General features: G+C 42.9%; 5 protein-coding genes across 5 annotated transcripts; 2 read left to right on the top strand and 3 right to left on the bottom strand.

The window, feature by feature from the left end:
* Window positions 1-90: 90 nt before the first annotated feature.
* SJAG_05198 (hypothetical protein) lies at window positions 91-1,971 on the top strand. The gene is made up of 2 exons (XM_002171885.2): window positions 91-424; window positions 714-1,971. Exons 1-2 carry the CDS (start codon window positions 308-310, stop codon window positions 1,635-1,637), a joined length of 1,041 nt encoding a protein of 346 aa, XP_002171921.1. The 5' UTR covers window positions 91-307; the 3' UTR covers window positions 1,638-1,971.
* SJAG_00649 (NAK protein kinase Ppk30) lies at window positions 163-4,766 on the bottom strand (the record flags this gene model as incomplete). The annotated part of the gene is made up of 2 exons (XM_002171886.2): window positions 163-2,487; window positions 2,566-4,766. 2 exons carry the CDS (start codon window positions 4,764-4,766, stop codon window positions 2,082-2,084), a joined length of 2,607 nt encoding a protein of 868 aa, XP_002171922.1. The 3' UTR covers window positions 163-2,081.
* A 700-nt stretch (window positions 4,767-5,466) lies between these two features.
* Window positions 5,467-11,495, top strand: SJAG_00650 (TATA-binding protein associated factor Mot1; the record flags this gene model as incomplete). Its single annotated transcript, XM_002171887.2, has 4 exons — window positions 5,467-5,477; window positions 5,692-8,266; window positions 8,335-9,966; window positions 10,011-11,495. The coding sequence occupies 4 exons, from the start codon at window positions 5,467-5,469 to the stop codon at window positions 11,493-11,495; spliced, it is 5,703 nt and encodes a 1,900-aa protein (XP_002171923.2).
* Window positions 11,496-12,010: 515 nt separating this feature from the next.
* SJAG_00651 (F-box protein Pof2) lies at window positions 12,011-13,734 on the bottom strand (the record flags this gene model as incomplete). The annotated part of the gene is made up of 3 exons (XM_002171888.1): window positions 12,011-12,149; window positions 12,204-12,343; window positions 12,514-13,734. The coding sequence occupies 3 exons, from the start codon at window positions 13,732-13,734 to the stop codon at window positions 12,011-12,013; spliced, it is 1,500 nt and encodes a 499-aa protein (XP_002171924.1).
* A 276-nt stretch (window positions 13,735-14,010) lies between these two features.
* On the bottom strand, window positions 14,011-14,925 carry SJAG_00652 (usp family protein; the record flags this gene model as incomplete). The annotated part of the gene is made up of 1 exon (XM_002171889.1): window positions 14,011-14,925. One exon carries the CDS (start codon window positions 14,923-14,925, stop codon window positions 14,011-14,013), a length of 915 nt encoding a protein of 304 aa, XP_002171925.1.
* Between the last annotated feature and the right edge of the window lie 529 nt (window positions 14,926-15,454).

Genomic DNA, 15,454 nt, shown 5'->3' with positions numbered 1-15,454 from the left:
TCTAAGCTTTTTTCCACTGACATCATTTTCAGCGAGTAGGGCTTGGCAGCGCCAGCCATAAATCGGTGCACCTACGAAGAAACGAAAATTAAAGCGACAGTTGTCGACAGATTTGTACAAAACCACGTTATAATTTTCGGACGAATCTTTGCCTTAAATATACCATCGTGGCTCTGCTTTTCCTACCTAAGAATGACAATGCCAGGTTGGGCCGCTAGCCTAAATAAACACTCACCACCACAACCATATACTCCACGCTGTTTACCTGGTTTGTCGCTTCAAAAACCAAACTTTACCTTTTGCATCAATGGGCTCAAATAACCCATTCAAGAACGAGATTCTGCGTGAGAACTCTATTTCAAGTAAGAAGACTGTCTCCTTGCTAGATATAGACGATGAGGTCGCTGCGTTGGGTACTCGTACAGTAAGTCTTGAGGCTGTGGATATGACGAGAATATAATGAGAATGTAAACGAAGATACAAAAGTTCACGAATGCTGTTGTTTGACGGATAACCGGACTACATGGGAATTTTCAAGGCTCTTCTGGTTCAACAACAAAGACAGACAGGCACCTAGACACACTATCAGACACATGTAAAAATACTGTTGATCTTATTTGACATTGGAAGCTTCGTTTACATATCTCTTGTTTCGGTCAATTAGCTTGTTTTTTGATATTCCATTATCCTTCGTTCCCTCACTAACTAAATAGTTTCGATCAATGTCGCCTGGTGCTCCTATAAACAACAACACAGTTTTGAGAAGAGGAAACTCTGCTAGAGTTCGATCCAGCCAAGAAAACAAACCTCCTGTGGCTAAGGGTAACTCTATCTCCAGATCTTCATCCACCGCCTCTGCTCGTTTTCGGCATGCAGAAAAACAATATCTCAGTGACAACAAATCCGGTACAAGCGCCACCGGTCTAAGCCTGCAGCTCCCTACTAAAACACCCCCCTCTCTTCCTCCTCGTAATGCGGGACTTTCTCATTCAAAGTCTAACAGCTCTCGTAGAAGAAAGCCCCAGGTTGTGAAACCGAGACAACGCAGAAACACACTGTTGGGCATTGACAAAATTGACCGACTTGATGTGAGTGGGCTCTACGAAGGACAGGCAAGCATTCACCACGACGGTCCTTTTGATCCATGCAACCCGCATCGAAACAAGGTTTCTAGCAGAAGCCCGGTTGCAGCATTTTCTGCTGAAAGCTTGACTGGTTCTCTTGCGTGCGTCATGCCTTCGTCTGAATTGCCAAGAATTTCACTTGACGATGGAGAGCCTCTTGGCAATGAACTCGAACGTACTACGACGTTGGCTGACGGGATTAACAAGACACTTTCACACACATTTAGCAACCCTGATGGTTCAATAACCCTTGCTCAGCTTGGCGCTGCAAACGAGGCTGCTTCTAGTCGTGCAAAGGCCGTTCTTCCTACAGTCCATGTAAGTCCTGCAGAAGAAGATGAACTTGTTGCCGGTGTAGAAACTCTGGGTTTGGGCACGACGACGAGAATTGAAGGAACGCCTGCTTCCCAAGCGGCTATACAGAGAAGTCTGAACCAAAAAGGTCAAGGTGGTATGTCTCCATCCTCTTCGCTACGCAGAAAACGTTCTATCGTTGCTTTCTTCCGCGAATAAGTTAATTTGTTCATTTGCAGACCTCTATTTTTTTGTCACAAGGTTTGAAACGAGGACGTACACCCTTTTTTTCTTTCTTTTTTTCTTCCATATCTCTTCTCGTCTTTGCATTTCTCATTTTATCATTTTATGAGTCATGAAACACGGACTTGCTCTCTCTCACTTTTTTTCCCTCTCACTCTTCCCTTTTCTGTGATGGTTCCCCGTGTTCTTTTACGTTTAAGTTTAATGATTCATCTGTATAATTTTCCAGCAAAACGATTCCATAATAATTTAAGTTTCAGGGAAGTTATCGCCCAAATTCGTAGGAGCATCATTTAACAAAACACAAATGTAAATGTAAAAAGGAAAGAGGAAGATACTTCTTCCGCGCTAACGTGCATAAACTCTTGTAGGTACAAAAATAATTCATTCATAACAGCTAAAGAGCTGCAGTAAAAGGATCTAAGCAACCCGCCTACTACGCAACTTAAGTGGTTTGGGGGGCGGATGGACAGAATCGACAGCCGAGTTCATATGAACTTTAGCATTCCGAAACAATTCCTGCATGCGCTGTTGAATAGATTTTGTTTCAATGGATAACCCGCTTCCACTAGTACTGATAGAGGAGGGCGAACTCACCCTTCTTACGCCTTCCTCACTATCCAAATTCAGATCCAACAAATCTGAGGGACGGCGACGTTCAGAAGACTTGCGGCGATACTCGTTAATAGTTTGCCTAACTTCAGGTAGCTCTTCGCTTTCAACCTTCCATTCATCAGTCTTTCCATGTAAGCCTGGTAGAGCCCAAAGCTGTTTTTTCCCTCGAGAATTCGAGGAATTTGATCGTCGCCAGGATGACTTTTCTGAACTAAACTCGAATCGTTTAAAAGCATCACTGAATTTGCTCGAAAGCAATCCACTTCCTAATCTTCTATGCGAAGAGGACTTCTGATTACCGTTATCTGCTTTGTCTTCATCCTTCTGTGATTTTGAATAAAGCTTCAAAAGCTGACTTTTTTGAAACGAACTTCGATGGGGATGAGATTGCAAACCCTTTAAAAATTCAACATTCGAAATTGCATTCGTTGAACTTTGGATAGAATCAGAACTGTCGTTGGACGTGTCTAAATCAAGAAGTTTTCCTTTAGAATCCCTATGTTGCTTGGGTGGCATGACAGCATCAAAATTATCAATGGGTTGATTTGTAACTTTTGATTCTTCAGCACGTTTCGGATCGTCAAGGCTTGTTTTGGAAAAAACTGTAACCACTCTATCAAGATTAGTATCCGTAGCAGCATCAACATAATATTTCTCATTAGACATTGAATTCGGTTTCGGTTTTGCGACTTCGCTCATAACAGGAACATTAAAAAGTTTTAGACGAGCGGCATCCTTGTCGCGTTGCAGAGTGATATCCTCGTCAACAAGAGAAACGCTGCCAGCAGACGTCTTTGTTTCGCCAGACTTTGAGGGACGACCTGCGTGCACGTCTGCAACAAATTGATGCTCGGGAAGAGAATGTGCGTGGAATGGCTTTTGCGAAGAAGACTGTTGTGGGGGACGCTCCATTGCTGTATATGACTTGGAAGTGTTCATGACAACTTGTTTGGCAGTATTTTGATTGATGAGAGTTGTCACTGGCGTACCGGTGTATGCATAAAATGGCGGTTGGGAATGAGACTCTCCTGTGTGAGCCAGAGTACCAGTGAGATGGCCAGTTGATGCAATACCAATAGGTTCGCCGCTACGAGCACCCCTCGAACTGATGTGATCAGACAAGTGTGTTCTGCGAAACACATCTTTTTCTAAGACTTCAAGATCCGGGTAGCGTTCAAAAACGTTGGCGTCACTCATATCAAGTTGGACTGCTTTCGATGCGACTGGCGCTTGTACAATTTGAGTATTGTTTGTGTACATCGGACTCTGTGCTATAGTAGATTTCGAAGCAGAGCGCGATAGTGAGGATTTCCGGGACAAAGAAGCATGACTGGATACACGGCTTAAACTCTGACCAGTAGTATATGGCTGCTGCACAGCATCCTGAAGCGGAAATGAAGATGGAATAGAGGAACTTTGGTGACCAGTATGATGACCACTTTGTATTGGAATTGGGGGAAGAATGGTTTCAGGGAGTTGAATCGGCCGAGGCGGATTGAAAGTGGCAGAGTTAATACCCCCGTAAATGTCAACTAGAGTGTTAGGTACATGACTCATCTGGCAGATCTCGTTCATGGTTTGATAAATGTTTGGGCGATGTGAAGGTTGTTCCTGAAGACAAGTTGCGATGAACCGCTTCATCCGATTTGAGTATGCTGGATATGAAGGAAATGAGTATGAGACTGATAAAATAGCTTGGTTTCCCATTTGTTCAAAAGGCGTTGTATAATAACACAGTTTGTATGCAAGAACTCCAATAGCCCATATATCACTTTTCTCGTCAATGCCGGCACATCTATTAAAGTCGAGCATTTCCGGACAGCGGTATTGGGGAGTGGTGTACATGTTAATGTTTATCTCAAGACGTCTCCGGCCCTCTAAAGTGCTAGGAATGCGTATTGGTTCACAGGCACTGCCAAAGTCACAAAGTTTGTACACGTTCGGTCTTACTAGCAATACATTCTCAATCTTGAGATCTCGATGAATCAACGGCGGTGTTAAATAATGCATAGCTGCAACACCCGAGCACACATCATGCAGAATTTTCAGCACCTCAGCTTCTGTAAGCCGACTTTGCAAACGTGTGTTCATAAAATCAATGAGACCACCTCCAGCACAAAATTCCATAAGCAGGAAAACCTCGTACAGATTACTGGTCTGTGAATACACGGCACTGGAATCCATGTACGACACAATGTGCGGATGTCCACGCAACCGCTTCATCGTTTCAATTTCTGTATACACAAGCTGCAGTGCCTTTTTGTCAGGAACATGGATCCGTTTCATAACGACTTTCTCGTTTCTAGAAGTAATCGCAAGATACACATGAGAAAAACCACCTTCACTCAAATACCGTTCAACCGTAACCGCTTCCTTTCCAACGATCATCTTCGTTCCCGGAGGTAGCCTGGAAAACAACTCATTTCTTCCCGGGTTTATTGCAGCTGGGGCAGCTTTTCTCTGCTGACCTTGCATCGAAACGTCAGCCATTGTCTAATGTTTCCGCAACAAAGACAACACAACAGTGTTCCTGGAGTCAAAATTCAGTTTCAGAGCCGAGGTACTGTAAATATTCACTTCAATTCTAATGGAATACGGAACAATATACGATGCGTTTGGAAATACGAACGATGTGTGGTAGAGGCTGCCTTGGGGTATAGCGGGTGTCATTGTTACCCTGGAGTCGCGGTTGGTAGGTAACAATGCATATCGACCGGTCTGCGTTAACCTTAATTGAGGTATGATCCAAGCATAAATTGCTTCCATATACATGATACAAATCGGATGATTACATTTGTACTAATGCATCTGCATTAATCTATTCTTTATTATGCCACTCTTATTTTTCGAGGGTTAGGGTTTCGAACTTTTTTCTCCAGCCAAAGGCGTCGGAAACCCATAAGTACCACCGCCTCCACTGTGGCCGCTGGTCGGTCGCGCGGATCAATTTTCCAAAAAAGCATGCTTTTCAAACCAATTGGTCGTTAAGCAGCATATTTACGTGTTACCTTTTCATTATTTTACTATTTTAATATCCCGTTGCGATTTAATTTGGGGTTTTCGAAAGAGAACATCTTTTTTTAAGCTTGTTGTTTCAAGCTTGTACATTAAAATAATTGTCTGCTTCATTTTGTTTATTACTCTGACTGAACAGTCGAAGTTCGTCCGTGAGTGTTGAGTCTTAGGCAACATGACTACAAGGTATGTATCTGGAACATTGTTGTTTTGAACGAATCGTGTTCTGGTCTGTGTTTCCGTTTGGGCTTCGTAACGACGTTGCGTGAGCTATTAACGTTGTCACGCCGTTTTACTATGTTCGTGTCTTCCGTCCGGGGTTCTGGCCAGCTGCATAATTCTTCATGTAGATATTGTCTCTTTTCTGTTTCGACATTCGTTCTGATAGGCTAATCTTTAGACTTGACCGGCTTGTGATCTTACTAGACACTGGTTCAACGTCGGTTGTCCGTGAAACTGCTGCAAAGCAGATAGCTGACATACAAAAGGCTCATCCTGATGAGCTGTTTAACTTGCTGGGAAGAGTGGTCCCCTACCTGAAATCAAAAAGTTGGGAAACAAGAAGTGCGGCTGCTAAAGCTCTTGGTGGCATCGTCGCTAATGCTCAATCTTGGGATCCAAATTCCGAGAATAATGTAGTGAAAAGCGAACCTGATCCTGCAAACGATGATTCCTCCGTGGCTAAAGTTAAGACAGAAACAGACACTGATGCCACGGGGTCGATACAGCAAGTTGCTGCAGTTGTAAAAAAGGAACCTGACGAGCAAGAGAACCTTGCTCCTGTCAAATCGGAACCTTCTGTAACAACACCGGATGGTGCTTCCGATGCTACAGCTGCTGACTCGTCTGCGTCTACCTGTTTCTTAACGTTTGACAAACTAGACATCGCTGCCGTAATGAAATATGGAAAAAAGCTTCTTGGCAGCGCAACTCGCGAATCCACGTTCGGTAGTGACTTGGATCCGCTCGCAAAATATCAAAAGATGAAGGAAAACCTCTTTAAGCGTCTGGGACTCGCTGGCGAGTACGTAGACGAAGAACCACCTGAAACCGAAGCTCCTACACCGAATGTCCTTCATAGGGAGAATTCGACCCCTACCCCTGCTTCAGAAAGCACACCTGAAACTACTGCTGATGGCCTTCCTGCTGATATGTCTAATCTTTCTGCGCGCCAGAGAAATGCTCTGAAACGGAAAGCCAAAATGATGAAGGCTGCTAAAAAGGTCCGTGTCATTGACGTTGCTCCATTGGCTTCTCCTGTTCAAAAGGCCGTGAAAACAGAGCATAAGGAGAAGGAAGCTGCTGGATCCAACATTGGCGGAGACTACAATTTTACTGCACAGGCCCAGTCTGACAAGCTTGTCGTTGAACATAAAGCTGCTACCCTCCCCTCAGCTGCCGTTGCCGTTTCAAATACAAGCGTCTGGCCCTTTAAAAACATTACCGAGATGCTCCTTGTTGACATATTTGATCCATCTTGGGAAATTCGACATGGTGCTTCTATGGGATTACGAGAAATCATTAAGCATGCAGGATATGGCTTTGGACGTGAGTATGGGAAAACCAAAGCTGAGAACGATAATCTGAATAAAGAGTGTCTGGAAGACTTGCTTTGTCGAATCTCATGCGTCTTTGCTCTTGATCGTTTTGGTGACTACTTGGCTGATCAGGTTGTTGCTCCTATCCGAGAGTCAATTAGTCAGGTATTAGCTGTTACTATCCTTTACGTGCCTGATTCTTCAGTTATAGCCATGTACAAGCTTCTGCACGCTCTAGTCTTTCAAAAGGAGATAGGTGTGCAGCCTTCCGTTTGGGAAGCCTGTCATGGCGGTATTCTCGGCATAAAGTACTTAGTTGCTTGTAAGCATGAGCTTGTCTTTAGTAGACCAGAGTTGCTTGACAGTGTTTTAAGCACTGTTATCTATGGACTTGCTAATCGTGATGATGATGTTCGCGCCGTTAGTGCATCAACTTTGTTGCCTGTTGCTGAGCGTCTAATTGACAAACGACTCGATGCTTGTAATCAACTTCTTCGGGTGCTTTGGGATTGCTTGGATGATGTTAAAGATGATCTTTCATCCTCAACTTCGAGTATTATGGACTTGCTATCATGTCTGTGCTCATTCCCACCTGTGCTTGAACTCATGAAACAAAATGCTGAGGCTGACGAAAACCAGTCATTCAGTAAATTGGTACCCCGTTTATTTTATCTGATGCGTTACACTATTACCAGTGTTCGTCGTTCAGTCGTCTATGCTTTAACAAGATTCGCTACTGTTGATTCACAAGATGCGACCTCGTGGGTTGACAGCTTTGCTCTTCGTCTTTGTTTTCAAAATATTCTGCTGGAGCAAAATGAGGACATTTTAGTTTCATCAGTAAAGCTTACGCTTAAACTGATTGATCTGTTACATAAGAAAAGCCCTGCAGCTTTCACAACTACTTTACAACCTCACATTGAAGCAATGTTTCGTTTGACGATGACACCTATTGGTATACCTCGGCATCCATATCCGCTCGACGCTACACTCTTGCTCAAACCTAATGGCCAGCCGTATGTTAAAATTCCCGTTCGTACTCGTGGTCGTGGATCTCGCGCTGAACGGAAAACTGAACCCGTCCAAAGCTCCAGCTCGTATAACGTAGATGATCCCGTTCTCCATGGTGAAGTTGAACTTGTCGGCGAGGAGGTACTCATGAGAAGTCGCCTTCAAGCGACTACGATCCTAGGTAAGATCTTGAGCTATTGGAATCCGAATGAGCTGTTGCCCACGTTTCTGCAACCCATTCAAACATGTCTTAATTCACCATATTCCTCACCTGTTGTGATGGCGGCTTCGTTGTTGGAAGAGCTCTTTAAGATTTCTCCCAAGGAAATGGATTCTCAAATGGAAACTTTCTACAAGCTTTTATCAGACAAGCTTGCTGCTCCGAAGCAATCTTCATATCGGAACCTTGTTTCCCAACTTCACGTTGTACGCGCTCAATGCAATGTCTTATTAAATGCTTTTGTTGATGTCGGGGCGTGTTTCTCCCTCCCAAGCTCCCTACTCTTGCTGTTTTGGTACAAGGTGACGTTGATGCAGGACCAACGGCTTTCAGTATTGCTGATGCTGAACGTGTTTTAACCAAAGAGTTTGATCGCCTTATGAAGTTGTTACCTTCAGTAACGAAAAGAATTGCTGAGAAGTCTCTTAATGAAACGAAGATGCTAGTGAAAAACGAAATTGATCATTTCCATGAGAATAAGGAAAAACAGGATATTCAATGTTTCTCAAGCATAGCTACAGCTATAGTTGCTCGCAAACAATTACCAAAGAAGCTGAATTCTATCATACAAAGTATCATGGAATCTATAAAAAAAGAGCAAATCTCATTTCTGCAAGCACATTCGGCTTCCTCAATGGTAACCCTTGTTGACCTTTGCTACGAGACGAACCGTCAAACTATTGCGGAAAAAATTGTCAAGAATCTTTGTGCGTTTGTTTGTATGGATACTACGGAAACTCCAGTCTTTTACAAGAGTTCAAAATCGGGGATTATGACTCTTAATCCAGGAAGTAATCTTGACATTGAAGAGGGAAATCTTGATACTTTGACAATGTCAAAAATGAAGGGAAAACATGAGACTGCAAGTAGTATTGCTGCGTTGTCGTCACTACCCGATATGTACAGTACTTCATTGCCTTTCATTTCCCAAAGTACTCAAAAATCCGCTGTTATCTTACAACGTTTGGGTGCTCAGACAGCGCTTCAGTTCATGGCATCTGCATTTGGCTCTCTTTTACTTCAAAAGGTTCCTGTTTTAAACACCTGTCTTTTTGAACCCATCCGTGAATTTGCGAAGAATGGATTTCCAGCTGAGGTTGATCAGCAAGAATGCACTTCTGGTCAAGATCTTATTGATGCAATGTCTATTCTACGATTCCTCGTACCTAACATTGATCCCAGTTTTAGTTCTGTCATTGATGATGTTCTACCTTTTATCGTTCATGCACTTTGTTCAGAGTACTCTGCTGTACGTTTTGTGGCTTCGAAATGTTTTGCTGCAATTTGCACAATTGGCGGTACGAACTCTAACGCCATGCGTGTTCTAATTGAAGATTTGCTACCCTTGCTTAACGATCGGAGTAGTGTTGTTCACAGACAAGGTGCTATTGAATGCATATATCATGTTGTGCAACGCCTTGGTATGGATATTCTCCCTTACGTTCTTTTCTTGATTGTTTCACTATTAGGTCGAATGAGTGATGCTGACAAGGACGTCCGTGTTATTGCCACTACTACATTTGCAACATTGGTCAAACTCGTACCATTAGAGGCAGGATTGCCTGACGCTCCTTCTTTGCCAGCTCATCTTCTTGCTAACCGTGAAGAAGAACGGAAATTCTTGGAACAGATGCTTGACCCGACCAAGGTCGAACCCTTTGTCATTCCTGTGGCCATTAAAGCCAACCTTCGCAAGTATCAGCAGGAGGGTGTCAGCTGGCTCGCTTTTCTTAACAAATACCAACTGCATGGTATTCTTTGTGATGACATGGGTCTAGGTAAAACCTTGCAATCTATTTGTATCATTGCTAGTGATCATCACAATCGTTCTGTTGTATTCAAAGAGCCGGAAGTCCGCAGTATGCACATGCGCCCTCGTTGGTCGTTTGCCCATCGACCCTGGCCGGTCATTGGCAGCAGGAGTTGAATACTTATGCGCCATTTTTAAAGGTTCTCGCTTATGTGGGTCCCCCTGGAGAGCGTTCGAGACTTCGGGGTCTTCTGGAAGACACTGATGTCGTTATCACTTCTTACGACATTTGTAGAAACGATATAGATGATTTGAAATCTCTGGAATGGAACTACTGTATCCTGGATGAAGGTCATGTTATCAAAAATGCTAAAGCAAAGCTTACGAAAGCTGTCAAAATGATCCGTGCATATCATCGCCTTATCCTTTCTGGTACTCCTGTACAAAATAACGTTTTGGAGTTGTGGTCATTATTTGATTTCCTTATGCCAGGTTTTCTTGGTACCGAGAAAAGCTTCCAGGAGCGCTTTGTTAAACCAATTGCTTCCAGTCGTGATAACAAGAGTTCTCCGAAAGAAAAAGAGCGTGGTGCTCTTGCAATGGAAACGTTACACAAACAAGTATTACCATTCTTGCTTAGACGCCTTAAAGAGGATGTCCTTGCAGACTTGCCGCCTAAAATTATCCAAGATTATTATTGTGAAATGAGTCCCTTACAACAGCAACTTCATGATGAGTTTGTTGACAGATTGCAGGTGGACAAGAGCAAGATAGACGAGGAACTCTCTTCTGGAAAGGTGAAGGGAAAGACACATATTTTCCAAGCCTTGCAATATATGAGAAAATTGTGCAACCATCCGGCTCTGATTTTAACTAAAAAGCATCCAGAGTCAGCTGCTATCGAAGCTCGTTTACAGAAAGAAAACTCAAGTATTCACGATTTTAAGCATGCTCCGAAATTGACGGCATTACGACAACTTTTGCTTGAATGCAATATCGGCACAGAAAATGATTCTGCTTTGGGAGCAAACGGCGGCACAGTTGGCTCCGCTGTTAGTGAACATCGTGTGCTTATTTTCTGTCAACTTAAGGATATGCTTGATATTGTTGAGAATGATGTTTTACGAAAAACGATGCCAAGCGTAACATATCTGAGATTGGATGGTTCGGTGGATCCTAATAAACGTCAAGAAGTAGTAACGCGTTTCAACAGTGACCCATCTATTGACGTTTTGCTTCTGACAACCCATGTGGGTGGATTGGGTTTGAATCTTACTGGTGCTGATACTGTCATTTTCGTTGAACACGACTGGAACCCCATGAGAGATCTTCAAGCAATGGACAGAGCACATCGTATCGGTCAAAAGAAGGTTGTCAATGTTTACCGCCTGATCACTCGTGGCACCCTGGAAGAAAAGATTATGGGTCTGCAACAATTCAAGCTAAACGTTGCTTCGACCATTGTAAATCAACAAAACAACGGATTGGCTTCTATAGGTACTGACCAAATCCTTGACTTGTTCAATACAAGCGCAAATGATCAACTGGAATCTGCTCAATCGACGAACGACGATTCTTCGCGGCCTAACGCTATACTGGAGGAACTGGGTGAAACATGGGATGAGTCGCAATATGACGAGTATAATAACCTTGATGGTTTTATCTCATCATTACCCAAAAATTAACAATGAAAACACGCTGCATGTTGAGGACTAACTACTGTTTAAGTAAATCATTCCATCGAGTCGCAGGATGTTTTATTAACAGATTATCCGTGGTTTGCTGTCAACAAACGGAGTGCATTGTTGACACATACATAGCAGTAAATTGTATATCAATCGCATTTACGAACTTAATGTGGAAAAGGGAATAAATTCAAATGAAAAATATAGAAACAATTTTTATGCGTAAAAGCTGCTCGAATCACAGATTCGTTTAAGCTTCATGACATTGGGGAAGTCTCCCGGAGTCAGTTTTATGTTTTAATCTTTTTATAGGGTAAAAGAAAGGACGGCCATTCTGGCTACTTTTGTAAGAATCCCAGTTGACAAGATAAGAAAAACCAAGGATGGTCAGTAGTAAAAATCATCACACCTAGTGATATATGTTAATGAATCCATAAAAACGGTACCGTACGGAGCGAAAAGAGACGTTCAGTGCCAGACAAATAAAGCACAAAAAAGTGCAATGCAAATGAATTTCATGCGGTTTCACGAAACATTCCAAGACGTTCCTTCTCGGTGATGTAGCCATTAAGCCCATTCAAGGGGGGTTGCTGTTTGAAACAGTTTTCCAGGTACTCCCGATAAGCATCGATGTTTTCTTTTAGTAGAGCACAACTTAAAACTAGTTAGCAGACATTCAATTTTTAAGCCGTGGATCGATAAACGTACAAAATCTTAGCCTGGGATGGACTCATGCCGCGAGGAACAGGACGCGAAAAATGCGTTAAATCAGAATTTAATACGGAAGTTATTCCAGTAACACTAAGATGTGTCAAGTTTTTCCGGGTGAGAATTAAACGTTGGATGCCCTTGGTAATTGTTAGTTCAATGTTCATAAATGTAGAGTATTAACAAGACATACCGCTGTCGTGAGACGAACACAATAAGATAAGTGAATTCGTTCCAAGAACGGTGAGCGCGAATGTTGTAGAAAAGCCAAGGATCTGTCCGTCAAGGATACACACTTCACCAAACCTACGCGCTGTAGTTTAGGAAGCCGACTAATTGCATTGACAGCATTGTCCGTAATTTGAACGCACCCGCCAAAGTCAACGTATACCAACTTTTGACATTTCTCGGTAAGCTCCGCGACACCGTCATCCGTAATGTCGAAGCAATGTGCCAGATGCAGAAAAGTGAGAGAAGGAGCAAGACGAGTGATGTAGTCAACACCAATGTTGGTAACACGAGAGCATTTTGCCAAGTAAAGCGACTGTAAATTGGGAAACGATCTTGTAATACCGTTCAGAATTTCATCATCAACATCAGAGGACTCGCTTAAATTTAGATATCGAACGCTTGGAAAAGCAGTATTAAGGTGTCTCAAACGAAAGGAAGACATTACATTGCTGCAGCGTGAAAAATTAACGTCGCGCAACTGTTTGTTAGTCTCAAAAAGTCTATATAAAAGGTCCGCCGATTCAATGTTAAAGCAGCCACTAATGTCAAGCTCAATTAAATCCCCAAAAGTAGCGATAGCCTCGAGGGTTGCATTCGTCAATAAGTGACAGTCCGCAATGCGCAAACGTCGAAGACCCCGACAATGCTGGAGAAGATGAACAACTCCGGTGTCATCGATTCTCGGACAATTGGAAACATTCAAACCCTTAATCGAAGGACAATGCGTGCAAACCGTAAACAGCGTCATGTTTGTGATGCTTGGGATACTACTTAGTTCGAGTGCAATAAGTCCGGGATTGTTGTGAAGCATCACAATCAGCTTCAGCTCGGGTACTTTTGCGCAATTGGACAAATTGAGCCGCACCAAGTTTGTAAGCCGAGAGAAAGGAAGTATTGTTGCGTTGAACACGTATGCGCTAGCATGCGACAAATTCAATTTTCGAATCCATTTTTCGTACAATCGAAGACGACCTGTTTTAATATAGTATCTATAAAATTCTTTGAAACTGTCTTCAGAAGCAAAAGCAACTTTGTGCCATAGGTATACAGAACAAAAATTCAGCCATTTCCTACAAACCCGTTGACACACAAGCAATTCGGGAATTTCCAAATAAGAAAACAATTGGAATATAACTTCGTCAGGAAGCAGTTTCTTATTGGTATTTGGACGTAACAGACACATTATGGAAGGTGTTTGAGTAGGAATGGCTGCGTTTGGAGATGGGTAGAAATTAAGGTTTGGGTTGCGACTAATGTAAACAAACTCCCCGGTATTAGTCAAAACAATAAAGTGGAACATAAACTTCGCAAACGGTAGAAACAAGAGAAGTAAAAGAAATCTAGAAGAGAAAAGATAGCCATTTGCGGGGTTTTTAGAGATTAGATTCGTGACAATGAAGTTTCATAGACAATTCATAAATAATATATCAAAAGAAATTTGGATGAGGGTAGTCACAACAGCATGAAACCCGTATCGAGAAACAGCAATTAGTTTGTGTTGCTGTGAAGGAAAGTTGAGAGGGGACATCTAGGGACACCGTGCTGAAACTGCGAAACATACTGCTCCAGACAAGTTTTACTTGTGTGACCGTACACTCTTCTCGAGGATGTCCACATAAGATTTTCTTGAAGGATCCTTCATACGCTTGTTCTTAGAGCGTTGACGTTTTCTGTCGGGCCGCACGACAATTACAGGAATAGGGCTCTTTTGCAAGCAAAATTTAGAGATACTGCCGGGCGACAGAAGTGACTGAAATCCGCTTAAACCCTTGCCGCGAGTGCCGACAATAAGACTGTCGGGCGAGTAGACGTGGATGGTACGGAGAATCACGTCTTGAGGCTTTCCTATAACAAGCTCGACTGTGATGGAGACGGCTTTATCGTCATCAATTTTCTTGATAAGGGAAGTCATCATTCCTTCAGCCATACTTTGATAATACGATTCATCCTCGGTTGCATCTGGTATCTTACCGGAAGAATCAATGACACGGAGGACAACGACCTCGTCATTGTCAGCCAGTAGTGTCTCGAACAGCCAGTCAACAGCAAATTCAGAGTAAGAATTCTCGTCCACACCACACAAAAACGTCCGTGAGTTTCGCGTCCACTTGAATCCCTGATGCTGTGTTTTGAGTGTCAAGCAGAAATCCGGTCCCTGCTTGTTGCTGAACGTGTCAAAGGAGATACGTTTCAGAAAGTGAGGGCTAGGAGGAGGAGAAGAAAGACTCTGGGTCCGACTGTGACGGTACTCGTCATACTCTGGTTGCGAAAAATGTGCAGCTTCAGCTTGCTGACGGGTTGTCATGCCCACAGGAGTAAGGTGTTTCGTTACAGGTGTACTCGGAGCGGAGATTGCCTGGCGAACATTGGTAATAATGGGGGGAAGCAGATGATTGTCTCGATTGCCTAAGGTAGAATTGGGACGCACAATATGACGAGGTTCTGGTTTTGGTAAGTCACCAAATGAGACACTATCTCTAGGAGAAGTCATAAGAATGTTTTCGGGCGTTTGTGATGCAAAAACTCACAAGTAAAGAGTAAGAAGAACTGAAGTCAGAACTATGAATGGCAAATTTCACAGCCTAAATGTGCTTTTCCAGCGTAAAAAAACAGTAGATCTAGTAGAATGGATCCTCTATTAAGATTCTCGAGAAGTTAAGGACAGAAAAGCGAATCAATCTGACCAGAGAGGAGAAAGTCGGTTATAAGAACACAGGAGAAAGCGACAAACGAGAATTAGTAACGAAAAAAATAAGCGGTACGAGTTAGAAACTTCTAGTCAGTATTCGTAAACAGAAACAAGAATGCTTGCGTATACAAGAAGAGAAGCAAAGGCCGTAGTTTGTCTGACGAGCAGACCTCGAGACTATTCACCTAAGCCAGGCGGCGGCGAATAAGGCAGTATAACGCGATGAAACGTAGTGTAGCTTAGAGAATGCAATAAATTGCGCAGTAGGATGGAGTATCGAGAAGATACGTTATTTCAATTAGCGCGACTTAGCGGGAGGAAGGGTGTATAC

The sequence above is a fragment of the Schizosaccharomyces japonicus genome (genome assembly GCF_000149845.2).
Source record: "Schizosaccharomyces japonicus yFS275 unplaced genomic scaffold supercont5.1, whole genome shotgun sequence".
Lineage (NCBI taxonomy): Eukaryota > Fungi > Ascomycota > Schizosaccharomycetes > Schizosaccharomycetales > Schizosaccharomycetaceae > Schizosaccharomyces > Schizosaccharomyces japonicus.
Note: the sequence above shows the minus strand (reverse complement) of the source record. Positions and strands in the feature narration are given on the sequence as shown.